General features: G+C 43.1%; 1 protein-coding gene across 4 annotated transcripts in view; it reads left to right on the forward strand.

Moving 5' to 3' along the window:
* The window catches only part of masp1 (MBL associated serine protease 1), a 109538-nt gene that overhangs the window by 26129 nt on the left and 68264 nt on the right, over positions 1-15145 (forward strand). For all 4 annotated transcript variants that reach the window (XM_055645344.1, XM_055645345.1, XM_055645346.1 and 1 more), the window contains exon 7: positions 14453-14571. In XM_055645344.1, the coding sequence (XP_055501319.1) occupies positions 14453-14571 (119 nt within the window). The remainder of the gene's footprint in view (positions 1-14452; positions 14572-15145) is intronic.

Here is a 15145-nt window from a genome sequence, read left to right on the forward strand (position 1 = left end):
CAAAGGCAGTAATCACACCACAAGTACCAAAACCGCATGCTGAATCACCATTGTTAACATTTACTTCTGTCTGCGGGGAATCAACTGTTTGCTTATTCAGAACAAATTCTGGCTGCAGATCACGCTGGACTGAGCCTCATTCAGTGACCTTTCACTAGTGGTATCTGCTTTTGGTATTTATGTTGAAGATTATTTTCATGATGATAAATTGCTACTAATTCTGCTGTAGATAATGTTATTGATATTGATGCTTAAAGCTCGTGATGTCAATGATGAAGCTGAAAATAATGATGTATTGACAGTTTGAGATATCACTGTTATGGAATAATTGATAATTCTGATTAAATTTCTTTTTTTGATTAGGTAAATTTGGTCACAGATGTGTCTATTGTTCTTTCTATTGACATCTCTGGGTCAGGGGAGGGACGTGTCCATTGAATCAATGTTGGGCTAAGGAACCATGTCAGGCAATTCTCTGCTCTGTTGTCTGCATCCCTAGGTAACAGCACCTCATAATTATTTGATTTTAAACCTTTGCCTGGTTATTGACGTCCTTGTTCACTCTATCTAGCCCACATAATTGAATACACCTCAATTACATTGATCATTGGTCTCTTTGGGTGGCACAGCATGCAACTGGTAGAATTATTAGCTCACAACGCCAGACGCTTCAATCCTGACCTCCTTGCTGTCTGGGTGAAGTTTGTGCATTCTCCCTGTAACCCCGTCAGATGCTCTGGTTTCCTCCCACATCGCAAAGAAGTGCACGTTGATAGGTAAATTGGCTTCTGTAAATTGCCCGTGTGTGTGTAATTCAGTGATGGATCAGTGGTTGTTGGTCAGCATTGATACGATTGGCTGAAGGGCCAGTTTCAATGATGCATCTCTCTACCACTGTGACAATAATTCTTCTGTTACCGCAACACAAAATGGTCACAGCAGAGAAGGAGCACTGCAAATCCTTTCTCCTTTAAAAACAGTGGCTGAGTGGTAGAGCTGCTGCCTCACAGCACCAGAGACCTGGATTCGATCCAGACTATGGGAACTGTCTGTACGGAGTTTGTATGTTCTCGCTGTGACTGCATGGGTTTTCTCCAGGCTCCAGTTTCCTCCCACACTCCAAAGACGTACAGGTTTGTAGGTTAATTGGCTTTGGTAAAATTGTAAATTGTTCCTAACGTGTGTAGGATAGTGGTAGTGTACAGGGTGTATGTTGGTTGACACGCTGGGCCGAAGGGCCTGCATCCACGCTGTATCTCTAAAGTCTAAAAGTTGAATCCTTTGAATCTGGCTCCTGTTTTCTGTCTGTGTCTTCCAACCATTGGCCATGTTTTAAAGCTCCCGTAACTTAGGTTCTTTTGCCAGTCGCCTTCTTTGCTTTTTTTCCTCCCACCCTACCATTGGGAACAGCTTCTCACAACCTCTTGCCTCTGATCCGTTCATGACTTGAAATCTAAATGTCTCCGGTCCCTCATTCCTAGACTCTGTAAATCTCTGTTACTCCCTCTCTTTAGCCTATACAGCTCTCTTAAAGCCTGGTGTGTAGAACTAGACACATAACCGCTATTGTGGCAAAAACATTTTTATAAAAGTTCATTGTGACTTGCTTGTACTATATACAAAGCCCAGGATCTCGTGGATGTTTTGAGCCACTTTACATAGAATATCGAACAGTACACGATGGGAACAGTTCTTTCAGCCCATTGTCTGTGCCAAAAACAATGCCAGGTTAAACTACTCCTCAGTTTACACATGATCCATATCCCTTCATTCCCTGCATATCCATGTGCCTACCTCAAAGCCTCTTAAATGCCATGATTGTATCTGCCGTCGCCACCCACCCCCCCCCCGGCAGAGCATTCCAGGCACACACCGTCCTCGGTACATCGCCTTTAAACTTTGCCCCGCTCACCTCAAAACTATGTGCTCTAGTCTTTGTCATTTCTACCCAGGCGAAGAAGTTCTGATTGTCTACCCTATCTATGCTGCTCATCATTTTATATATTTCTGTCGGGTCTCCCTCACCCTCCAATTCCAGGCAGAAGTATCTATTGTAGACACAAAATGCTGCAGCAATTCAGCGGAACGGGCTGCATCTCTGGAGAGAAGGAACGGGCGATGCCTCGGGTCATATGGGGAGGAGTTTCGACCCGAGACGTCGCCCGTTCTTTCTCTCCAGAGATGCTGCCTATCCCGCTGAATTGCTGCAGCATTTTGTATCTACCTTTGATTTAAACCAGCATCTGCAGTTCTTTCCTACAAATAAATATCTTAAGTTTGACCACCCTAACCTTAAAGCTAATACCCTCTAATCCGGGTGGCATCCTGGTAAAGCTCTTCTGCACCTTTGTCAACATGCTCAGGCATTTTCAATGAACACACATCTGTGATTTTGTTTCCCTTGTAGAATTGCTTTATATTGCCTCTTCGTATTCTTCTTGTCAAATTTCTTCCCCTCTTATTTCTAAGCATTAAATTTCACTGCCACATGTACACCCATTCCAGCAACCTGTCAAAATCTCTCTGAAATCTGTTGCTATTCATCTTGCGTTCACTCTATCTTTCAAGTTTTTTATCATTACAAAAGCAGAAACACTGGCGACAACCACTGAGCCATGTCATGCACCCTCTGCCATGTCCTTTCCAAAGTGAGTTAGATCCAGCAACAAGCCAATGACCACGACAAGTTGGATATTTCAGTGTGATCAAGAACATTGATAGTTCATACATCAAAAAACAGGCCCCTGAAAATTAAAATAGAGGAGGACTTGTCAAATACTGATGGATCTTGTACGTCTTATCAACCACATTGGAACTGGAGTAGAAGCAAATCACCCAAGACATGAGGCACTGCCTAAGACTAGTAATGGGATAATAGTAATTAGGTTCCTAAGTCAGTACTCTCGCTGTTAACTGACAGTGTTTTGTACAGATCTAGTATGACTTCCACCCTCATCTGCCACATATCTTGGTTGAAGACAGCAAGCATCTCAAATAATTTCGCAAATGCGTTTATCTGCCTGTCCTAGAATCTCTGGGATCTGACGTGCATTCCAAGGGCCCTCGTTTCTCAATACTATCATTTATTGTCCATTCTTTGATTTCCTTCCACATATGCAGTACTCAAACTTCCCTGGATTGAAATTCATTTTCAATTTTACAACTTCCAAACCGGTCCTTAAATACCCTGAAGCAGCTTTGAACATATTTACTGTGCAACAACCACGATACTAATTCTGGCATCTTTAGTGGGCTCCTTAATTATGGCCCTGACACATAAGTAGAAGTCCACTTTTACTCATTTATGTCTCAGCCTTGTCAAATTTACCCCAATTTAGAACATTTATGTCTGGCCTGTATTTATCGTTTTCAGTAATTATGGTAATCTAACTGAATTATGATTGCTGCCTCCGAAAGAGCTTTCCAACTGCAAATCGAAAGTAAGATTCTGAGTTGCCAAATCAAGACAATATTATCCAATTTCTTGATCTAGCATCATCAAGATCGCATGTCTTAATATTACATGGAGACTCAAGAGACTAGATACTGGGATCTTGAGCAAAAAAACAACTGCTAGAGGAACATAGAAACATAGAAAATAGGTGTAGGAGTAGGCCATTCGGCCCTTCGAGCTTGCATATGATCATGGCTGATCATCCAACTTAGTATCCTGTACCTGCCTTCTCTCCATACCCCCTGATTCCTTCAGCCACAAGGGCCACATCTAACTCCCTCTTAAATATAGCCAATGAACTGGCCTCAACTACCTTCTGTGGCAGAGATTTCCACAGATTCACCACTCTCTGTGGGGGGGGGGGGGAATTCTCATCTCGGTCCTAAAATACTTCCCCTTTATCCTTAAAATGTGACCCCCTTGTTCTGGACTTCCCCAACATTGGGAACAATCTTCCTGCATGTAGCCTGTCCAAGCCCTTAGGAATTTTAAAGTTTCTATAAGATCCCCCCTCAATCTTCTAAATTCTAGCGAGTACAAGCCGAGTCTATCCAGTCTGTCTTCATATGAAAGTCCTGACATCCCAGGAATCAATCTGGTGAACCTTCTCTGTACTCCCTCTATGGCAAGAATGTCTTTCCTCAGATTAGGAGACCAAAACTGTACGCAATACTACAGGTGTGGTCTCACCAAGGCCCTGTGCAATTGCAGTAGAATCTCCCTGCTCCTATACTCAAATCCTTTTGCTATGAATGCTAAATGCTTTCTTACCATTCGCTTTCTTCCTACTGCCAATGCTAGCACCTGCATGCCTACTTTCAATGACCATGATGTACCATGACACCCCAAGGTCTCGTTGCATCTCCCCTTTTCCTAATCGGCCACCATTCAGATAATAGTCATACTTTGCTGTTCTTGCTACCAAAGTGGATCCAAGTCACCTTGCAGCCTCCTAGCATCATCCTCACAGCTAACACTGCCCCCCACAAACTTGGAAATGTTGCATTCAATTCCCTCTTCCAAATCATTAATATATATATTGTAAATAGCTGGGGTCCCAACACTGACCCTTGCGGTACCCCACTAGTCACTGCCTGCCATTCTGAAAAGGACCCGTTTACTCCAACTCTTTGCTTCCTGTCTGCCAGCCAGGTCTCTATCCACATCAATACTGAACCCCCAATACCGTGTGCTTTACGTTTGCATACTAATCTCTTATGTTGGACCTTGTCGAAAGACTTCTGAACTTCCAGATATAACACATCCACTGGTTCTTCCTTATCCATTCTACTAGTTACATCCTCGAAAAATTCTATAAGATTCGTCAGACATAGAAACATAGAAAATAGGTGCAGGAGGAGGCCATTCGGCCCTTCGAGCCAGCACCGCCATTCATTGTGATCATGGCTGATCGTCCCCTATCAATAACCCGTGCCTGCCTTCTCCCCATATCCCTTGACTCCATTAGCCCCTAGAGCTCTATGTAACTCTCTCTTAAATCCATCCAGTGATTTGGCCTCCACTGCCCTCTCTGACAGGGAATTCCATAAATTCACAACTCTCTGGGTGAAAAAGTTTTTTCTCACCGCAATCTTAAATGACTTCCCCTTTATTCTAAGACTGTGGCCCCTGGTTCTGGACTCGCCCCACATTGGGAACATTTTTCCTGCATCTGGCTTGTCCAGTCCTTTTATAATTTTATATGTTTCTCTAAGAACTCCCCCTCACCCTTCTAAACTCCAGTGAATACAAGCCTAGTCTTCTCAATCTTTCCTCATATGACAGTCCCGCCATCCCAGGGATCAATCTCGTGAACCTACGCTGCACTGCCTCAATCACAAGGATGTCCTTCCTCAAATTAGGAGACCAAAACTGTACACAATACTCCAGATGTGGTTTCACCAGAGCCCTATACAACTGCAGAAGAACCTCTTTAGACCTATACTGAAATCCTCTTGTTATGAAGGCCAACATTCTATTAGCTTTCTTCACTGCCTGCTGTACCTGCACACCAACTTTCAGTGACCGGTGTACAAGGACACCCAGGTCTTGCTGCACCTCCCCCTGACCTAACCTAACCCCATTGAGATAATAATCTGCCCCTTTGTTTTTGCCACCAAAGTGGATAACCTCACATTTATCTATGTTATACTGCATCTGCCACGCATCTGCCCACTCACTCAACCTGTCCAGGTCACCCTGCAACCTCCTAACATCCTCTTCACAGCTCACTCTGCCACCCAGCTTTGTGTCATCCGCAAACTTGCTAGTGTTGCTCCTAATTCCCTATTCCAAATCATTAATATATATGGTAAACAGTTGCGGCCCCAACACCGAGCCTTGCGGCACTCCACTCGCCACTGCCTGCCATTCTGAAAAGGACCCGTTCACTCCTACTCTTTGTTTCCGGTCTGCCAACCAATTTTCTATCCATGTCAATACCCTACCCCCAATACCATGAGCTCTAATTTTAGTCACCAGTCTACTGTTCGGGACCTTATCAAAGGCTTTCTGAAAGTCTAGATACACTACATCCACTGGCACCCCTTCATCCATTTTACTTGTCACATCCTCAAAAAATTCTAGAAGATTAGTCAAGCACGATTTCCCTTTCATAAATCCATGTAGACTTGGACTAATCCTTTTACTGCTATCCAAATGCCTCATTATTACCTCTTTAATAATTGACTCCAGCATCTTTCCCACCACCGAAGTCGGGCTAACTGGTCTGTAATTCCCCGTTTTCTAATCTCGCTCCTTTCTTGAAAAGTGGGATAACATTAGCTATCATCCAATCCACAGGAACTGATCCTGAATCTATTGAACATTGGAAAATGATCACCAATGGGTCCACTATTTCTAGGGCCACCTCGCTGAGGACCCTGGGATGCAGACCATCAGGTCCAGGGGATTTACCATCCTTCAGTCCCATTAGCCTACTCAATACTATTTCTCACCTAATGAAAATTTATTTCAGTTCCTCTACCCCCTTAGATCCTCTGTCCTCTAGTACATCTGGGAGATTCTTTGTGTCTTCCTTGGTGAAGACAGATCCGAAGCACCTGTTCAACTCTTCTGCCATTTCCTTGTTGCTCAGAATAATTTCACCCATGTCTGCCTTCAAGCGACCCACATTTGACTTTGCTACACTTTTTGCCTTAACATATTTACAGAAGCTATTCCTGTCCTCCTTTATATTCCTGGCCAGCTTCCCCTCGTACTTCATCTTTTCAGCCCGTATTGCCCGTTTTGTTTCCTTCTGTTATCCTATGAAAGTTTCCCAATCCTCTGGCTTCCGGCTACTCTTTGCTGTGTTATACATCTTTTCTTTTAGTTTTATTCTACCCTAACTTCTCTTGTCAGCCACGGTTGCCTCCTACTCCCCTTAGAATCTTTCTTCCTTTTTTGAATGAAATGATCCTGCGTCTTCCGGATTATGTCATATCTACCAACCTCTAACTGAGCCTCAAGCTCATCTACTTTACTTCTTATTTCGCGCATTCATATACAATACTTTTAATTCCTTACGCATCTCACCTTTCACATCGATCCCTATTACACTTGGCCATACTCTCCTATCTCTTTGTGAGCTTCCTTCCTTTCCTTTTTTGTGAACATGATTTACCTTTCATAAATCCATGCTGACTTTGTCCAATGATTTCACCACTTTCCAAATGTGCTGCTATCCCATCTTTAAAAACTGACTAGCATTTCCCCCTCTACCTATGTTAGACTAACTGGTCTGTAATTCCCCGTTTTCTCTCTCCCTCCGTTTTTAAAAAGTGGGGTTACATTAGCTGCCCTCCAATCCTCAGGAACTACTCCAGAATCTAAACAGTTTTGAAAAATTATCACTATTGCATCCACTATTTCTGGGGCTACTGACTTAAGTACTCTGGGATGCAGCCTATCCGGCCCTGGGGATTTATCGGCCTTTAATCCATTCAATTTACCTAACACCAGTTCCCGGCTAACCTGGATTTCACACAGTTCCTCCATCTCATTTGACTCTCGGTCCCGTGCTATTTCCGGCAGATTATTTATGGGTTCCTTAGTGAAGACAGAACTAAAGTAGTTATTCAATTGATCTGCCATTTCCTTGTTCCCCGTGATCAATTCACCTGTTTCTGACTGCAAGGGACTGACATTTGTTTTAACTAATCTTTTTCTCTTAACATATCTATAAAAGCTTTTGTAGTCAGTTTTTATGTTCCCTGACAGTTTTCTTTCATAATCTAGTTTCCCTTTCCTAATTAAGCTCTTTGTCCTCCTCTGCTGGACTCTGAATTTCTCCCAGTCCTCAGGTAGGCTGCATTTTCTTGCTAATTTGTATGCTTCATCTTTTGTTTTGATACTATCCCTGATTTCCCTTGTTATCCATGGATGCACTACCTTCCCTCATTTATTATTTTGTCAAACTGGGATGAACAATTGTTGTAGTTCATCCATGCGGTCTTTAAATGCCTTCCATTGCATATCCACTGTCAACCCATTAAGAATCAATTTCCAGTCTATCTTGGCCAATTCACGTCTCATACCCTCAAAGTTACCTTTCTTTAAGTTCAGAACCCTTGTTTCTGAATTAACTATGTCACTCTCCATCCTAATGACGAACTCAACCATATTATGGTCACTCTTGCCCAAGGGGCCCCGCACAACAAGACTGCTAACTAACCCTTCCTCATTACTGAATACCCAGTCTAGAATAGCCTGCTCTCTCGTTGGTCCCTCTACATGTTGGTTTAGAAAACTATCCCGCATACATTCCAAGAAATCCTCTTCCTCAGCACCCCTACCAATTTGATTCACCTGGTCAAGCAGGTTAGGCAACATCTGTGGAGGGAAATGGACAGATGGCATTTTGGATCAGGACCTTATTTCAGACTGATGAATGGTTCCTATGTGAAACATCATCTGTTCATTCCCACCACCCGCTGAATTTCCCCCAGCAATTTTTTTTAAAAACTCTGATTATTACATTACAGGGCTCAAGAGATCCTCTCCAAGCCAAATCTACATTTGATCATTGAATACTGGACTTCAGAGGGATTACCTACTTCAGGAAGTATTTTATTTTGTACTATTTCTTTGGCAACATTAAAGGAAGCAGGGCAAAGACTGATGGGAGGAGGGTCACAAGGCAACAATGCTCTCATAGACTTGCAGAAGAAGCTCATATGACCCTATGATGCCCTTCAGCTCCCATGCCCAAGAAAACATTTTTTTTTGTTAAAAATTCTGCAAATGGTATCATTATTTTATGAGACATGCTAGCAATTCCAACACTTATCCAAACATCATCCCTCCCTTTGATATGAGTGGATGCTGATACAGTTTAAGGACACACTCCTTATATCAGGAATTATAAATTGGCCAGACCAAATGAAGATCTCCTTCCTGAAGGACAATTGGGATTCAGGTGAGTTTTTGCAAAAGTGCATCAGCTTAAGGGTTTCAATTTGTCTTATCTATTTCGTACAATTTTATTTCCTGGCTGTGGTAATGAGATTTTAACATTTTAACAGTCCCCTGGATGAAGTTGGTGTCAGAAACATGATGTAAAATTTTAATAGCAAAATCATAGTCAGAGAATCATCAAGGTTAAGCAGCATGGAAACAGGTCCTTCAGCCCAACACATCCATGCTGTCCAAGGTGCTTTTGAGGATGGCCTACAGGACAGATCTAGCGAAATTGGGAATGTGCAGATAGAATTCCAGTTGGACAAGAATGAAGTGTTGAATTTTGGTGTTCAACCAGGAAAGAGCTTGCACAGTAAATGGGGCGGCTCTGCGTGAATGTTGTAGAGTAGTGTCGAGTGCTACAAGCAGCCACGATTGCCATTCACATCAGTCATGCTTTCGGTTGTGTGATGCGTTGTTAATAACAGATGGTTCCCTGAAAGTGGGAACTTTGATAGACAGTGGCGATGAAGGAGTTCGGCATGTTTTCCTTCATCAGTTCCCTACTATGAAATTTGGCTAATTGGTGGGTTTTTTCACTCCCCTTTGTCTTAAATAGTGAGGGCACAATTGTTACCTTCGTTCCTGAATCAATATAACTCTGAAACATGAAAAACAACACACACATTATCTCCATTGCCACTTCTTCCGTAACTCTGACATTTATGTCTTGCATTTTGTCTCACCAACTTTTCTGATACCATATTTTAGATTGTACATTCAACTCCACATGCTCCATTGCCACTTAGTTATTTAGTAATTCCAGCAGTGTGAACAACCTTCAGTAGCAATGAGCATTCAGTCTCAGCTCTAGCTTCATGTGGCCATCTGTTGTAAGTTTGTTCACTGGGTGGAGCAGGATGGAGGAACCTGGGACGCTATTAAAAGATGTAATGCAGTGAGTATGCCTGTGTCAGGGTCTCACTTACATGGTCTGTGGCAATCTCTGAAACAGAAAGGAAATTAGTCTTAAATTGGAGACGGTGAGGCAGTGATGGGTGAAACAAAGGAAAGCTGTTCAAATCAGGTTATGCGTTTGGTTTGGGTTATATCGTGAACATGTGGGGGGGACATGTGGGGGGGGGGGGGGGGGAGAGAGAGATCTGATGTGCTGAAAGAAAGAGCAAGGTGTTGCAGAATTTAATACGGCATCTCAAAGACTGCAGTGTCCCACGTACAAGATGACGTGCTTCCCTCAACTTTACCTTCACCCTCATTGTAGCCGTCCACAATGTCATACACAATGATCAGAGTTGAGAGTAGGATGGAGAATTAAAATGACAGGCATCTGAGAGCTCGGGGTCTTGTGTATTGATGATGAGTCTTCTGCATAGAGCATAGAACAGTATATTGTACACCACGAACTGGTCCTTTGGCCCATAATGTCTTTGCCAAATGTGATTCTAAGCTAAACTTGTGTCTCTGCCTGCACATGATCAATATCCCTCTATGCCCTGCATCCATATGAATCAATCACCCAATCTGTGCTTGGTTTCACTAACGAAGTGGAGACTACGTTGTGAATGTCGAATGCTGCATGCGAGGATGGAAGAAATCAAAAATAAATTACTGCTTCATCTGGAAAAACTGGGATCTTTTGATGGAGGGAAGAGTTGAAAAGACTGAAAAGTTGCATAGGAAAGTGTTGTAAGGTGGGGAGTGGATGTTGATAAAGACAGTGGGCCAAGGAGTCTTGAAGAGGGCCATCCTTTTAAAATGCTGTATCAGTGTCTGGTTGTGGCTCTCGCAGCTGACAGAAATGATGAAAGATATATGTGAAAATGAGGTTCGTCGAGTGGAAGGTGAGAACCAGGGAACTGTTCTTAGTCTGTCCAAGAGAAGGGGTGAGAGCTGAGTTGAAGAAAGCAGATCAAGTGCAGGCTAGGGATCTGTCCACGTTGGGAGTGTGGACGTCCTGATGTCGATGAATCAAACAACAACCTGATGTAGCCGGACATGGCTGTACCTATAGAGAATGTGCTAAACCCCTTTGTCACAATCCAAGGGCACTGCCATTCCCACCACAGGTGACAAAATCATGAGAGTAGATCGGGTAGATGCACAGACTCTTTTACCCAGTGGGGGAATCGAGGACCAGAGGGCATCGGTTCAAGGTGAAGGGGAAAAGATTTAATAGGAATCTAAGGGGTAACTTTTTCACACAGGGTGGTGGGTGTATGGAACAAGCTGCCAGAGGAGGTAGTTGAGGCTGGGACTATCCCATCGTTTAAGAAATAGTTGGATAGGTATATGGATTGGACAGGTTTGGAGGGATATGGACCAAGCGCAGGCAAGTGGGACAAGAGCAGTTGGGACATTGTTGGCCGGTGTGGGCCAGTTGGGCCGAAGGGCCTGTTTCCACACTGTATTACTCTGTTACTCTATGACAGTATGCAATGTACAGGCATGAGGGAATAACTCATGGAGCTCTCAAATTGATTCAGTCTCATTGGAGCAGGTTGAAAATGGGAAAGAAAATCTCATCCTAATGATCACAACGTCCAACCTCAGAGATAAATTGGAGCATGGTTACAGAGCTAGTGAGAGATCACTGCCTACAGCATGAGAGATGGATATATTTGACTATACCTGAAGTGGATGGATGTGCGTGACAGCATAATTAATGAAGAACTCAGTCCTATGAAGTTCCGCTCCTGCCTTCCCGAAGGCACACTCCGTCCTGTGTGCCACTACAATTGTGCTAAATGGGTTAGACAACATTTCAGGCTCAAAGCTGGGCTGTCATCAGCACCAGGAATGTGTGCCCCCACCATGTGTAACCTCACGGCCTGCTGTGCTCTACTCTCTCCCGTCAGGTCAAGTCAGGTGACAAGCCTCTGGTTCAGAGGGCAAAAGGGCTTGCTAGGAGCATGACATGCACACAAAGATTATGTAATGGCAGCCAAGGACAACATTGTCATTACTGTGCCCTAGATCTCAGGGTCAGTTCAGATTAAAGCTCAATCACATCTGGTCATGTGTGTTGGTGGGCAGGTGAACAGCTATCAGAGGAGGTTCCAAGAGATGTCCTCCTTCTCCATCAATAGTGGAACCTGTTTTGTGGGCGCTAGAACCAAGGCTGGCCATATGCAGCCAGAAGGGCTGAATTGGTGCTGCTGCTAGGTTTCCTCCTGAGAACCCCATGGTCACGGAACCAGTCTACAGCCAACAATTCACTCCACTTAATATCAAGAAACAGTTGCGAGCACTGGATGCAGCAAGGGTCGTGAGGCCAGATAACCCAGCAATAGCATTGAAGAGCTGCACTCCAAGACTAACTTGCACCTCCAGTAAGACGTTGCAGTTCAGTTACAACACTTGCATCTACTTCACATCACAGAAGAATTACGCAGGCATGTCCTGTTCTCAAAAATCAACACAAATCTAATGCCGCTAATTATGATGATCAGTAATTCTCACCTAAATAATGGAAGCTGTTATCAACAGTGCTAGTTAGTGGCACTCATTCATCAGTAACTTGCTCACCGATGCCTGATTTGGGTTTCACGAGGAGCAATCAGCTCCAATCTTTTTTAGTTTATTGTGGTTTGGAATGAATTCATATTTTTGTTTATCGTTATCTGAAAATGAGTACTGTGTACTTGAGTCCTGTATTCACAGACCTGTAATGCTGCAGCAGGTAACAATTTCATTGTTCCTTTGTCGGTACATATGACAAACATTTTTGACTTCATTGTAGCCTTGGTCCAACCGGGGAACAAAGAGGCGATGTGACAGTGACTGCTGTTAATGTCAAGGCAGCTTTTGACCAATGATGGCACCGTGATCCCTAGTAAAACATGCAGTTCTACTAATAATGTGTGTTTGCAAAGCACATTGAGTGAGTTATGAATGAGGAAACATTATTTGCAGTCCAACTTAGTTACAAAGCGATTTTGACCAGGAGCTTGTGGAATTATTTCAATTACTTTGGAAATTGACAAGCAGAAAATAAGCTGTCTTGGGTGGAAACAGCACGGGAAATAAAACCTGTTTCACTGAAATTTCCCCACAGTAATCAGCCACCATTGCCTCTTAAAAACAGTTAACATTTTTTATATTTTAGAGTCTTTAGCATTTCGTTTTCAATAACAAAAATATTACTATTGAGAAGACATTTATTTTGATAGTGTGACCTTCACTCTCTAGACCTCGCTTCCATTGTAAGGTTCAAAATGCTTGGCATCCGGATCTCCAGTGCTGTTTGTGTGGAGTTTGCATGTTCTGCCTGTATTTCACTCTGATTTCATGTACTAAATTTGTGCTGTTTGTTCGGTGAATTGACTGCTATAATTTGCTCCACGGTTAAGTGAGAGGGTGGTGTTAATAAGCATATATGAGAGAATAAATAATAGGAAATAAATGAGTTCAGAGCTGCTATAGACAAGATGGGCCGAATAACCTCCACGTTGTGAGAAGATATGAAACGATAAAGTATGAAGACTAAATGTCAGTGTTACCAGAGTTGGTCGGGGGCTGGGGGTCCTGTGACAAATCTGTCAATCATCAACGAGACACAAACAGGATTGTGAGGGAAAACCTATGTTCTTCTGGAGGAGTTCAGCAACAACTCAGGAAATCCTCGCATTCAGGAAAAAGCAGCTCACTTCATTAGCAGCCATTCATTACCTTAAACATTAATTCCCTCCACCACTAAAGTGTTACGGCTGAGTGAACCATCTACAAAATTCACAGTGAATCCCTTCCGGGCTACTCCATGGCACTTCCCAACCCAAGCAATGTATCTCCATGGAGAACACAAGCAGCATGTGCAGGAAACATCCCACCTGCACCACTGTGGAGATATGTTGTCTTGCCTTCATTGCTGCTTAGTCCTAATTCCCAAACCTGCAGCAGCACTCTAGGAACACCAGACTGCAGTGGTTTAAGAAGACTATTTTAAATGGCAGTTATGAATGGGCAATAAATGCAGTCCAATAAAATGAATAAATACAAAGATATAAAATATATAATGCTGTTTAAGAGCAACAGATTTCCTTCCCCAAGGACATCACCTTGTGTCTATATAACAATGGTTGCCAATGCTAATGGTATATATATGTTTTAATTTACTTCTGTTTCCTGAACTGAGTGCCCTGTCTGCCTGGGTGATGTTTAAAATCAGTTTCCCAGATCACCTAGCCTCTGAATTACTGATTGAGTAAGAGCATGATTAAATCTGTTTCCCCTAAGTGTGGCTGGAGCCTAGACAGTGCCCAAGTTAAGACTGCAGCAAAGGGCTAGTGAGTTTCCAGGAACTGCTCATGCTGCTGAAGCTCTGAGGAAGTCCAGACCTTCATAGTTCCAGTCCAAAGCCCATCACAGTCACGCTGCAGATTAATTAGTTCACAATGTCAGGGAATATGGCTACTGCGGACAGGAGAGAGAACTGCTGGAGAGAGCGAGCAATATCCCCCAGAGCTGATCGATGATCGAAATGATTGTTACTTGGAACTGGGTCCTGAGATGGTCTTTGTGCTGGTGAAGAGATGAGGAAACATACAGGATACATGTCAACATATATTTGTGTTTATACAGGCAATCCTTGTCCTGTGATCCAGCCACCCCTCAATGGCAAAGTTGAACCTGTCCTGGAAATTTATTCATTCAAAGATCAAGTCCAGATTAGATGCAACGTTGGATTTAAATTTGTGAAGGTATTTTATCTTAAAGCTTATTTCAGCATCGTTTCTGTATGGTGATCACCAATTTTGTGTTTTATTTTTGCAAGTATATAGTTGAGAAAGCATGGATAAAAACCGTTCTCTGGCTGTATTGTGTTTTCTGAGACTGGCCGGGAGCTCTAATATCAGCCACAAGTGTAACTAGAAATTCAGAGACAGTGTCTCCATTCAGCACTAGTTGATCACATTAAATTCCAGCAGGCAGTGGCTTTATTGCCCCACCTCTCCAACTCTACCCTTGATCCTCTCAAGTTGAGGAATAACTGCACATTGCAGAATAGAGAATCATTGGGCATGACAGGCAGCTGCAAAGAAATAAATGGATTGCAGTATTGATTACGGAGTCTATTATTGCAGAGATGAGGCAGGATGTCATGTAATAGGAGCAGAATTAGACCATTTGGCCCATCAAGTCTACTCCATCATTCTATCATGGCTGATCTACCTCTCCCTCCTAACCCCTGCCTTCTCCCCATAACCCTTGACACCCATACTAATCAAGAATCTCTTCCTTAAAAATATCCATTGTCTTGGCCTCCACAGCCTT

Source organism: Leucoraja erinacea, chromosome 14 (genome assembly GCF_028641065.1).
Source record: "Leucoraja erinacea ecotype New England chromosome 14, Leri_hhj_1, whole genome shotgun sequence".
NCBI classification, from domain to species: Eukaryota; Metazoa; Chordata; class Chondrichthyes; order Rajiformes; family Rajidae; genus Leucoraja; species Leucoraja erinaceus.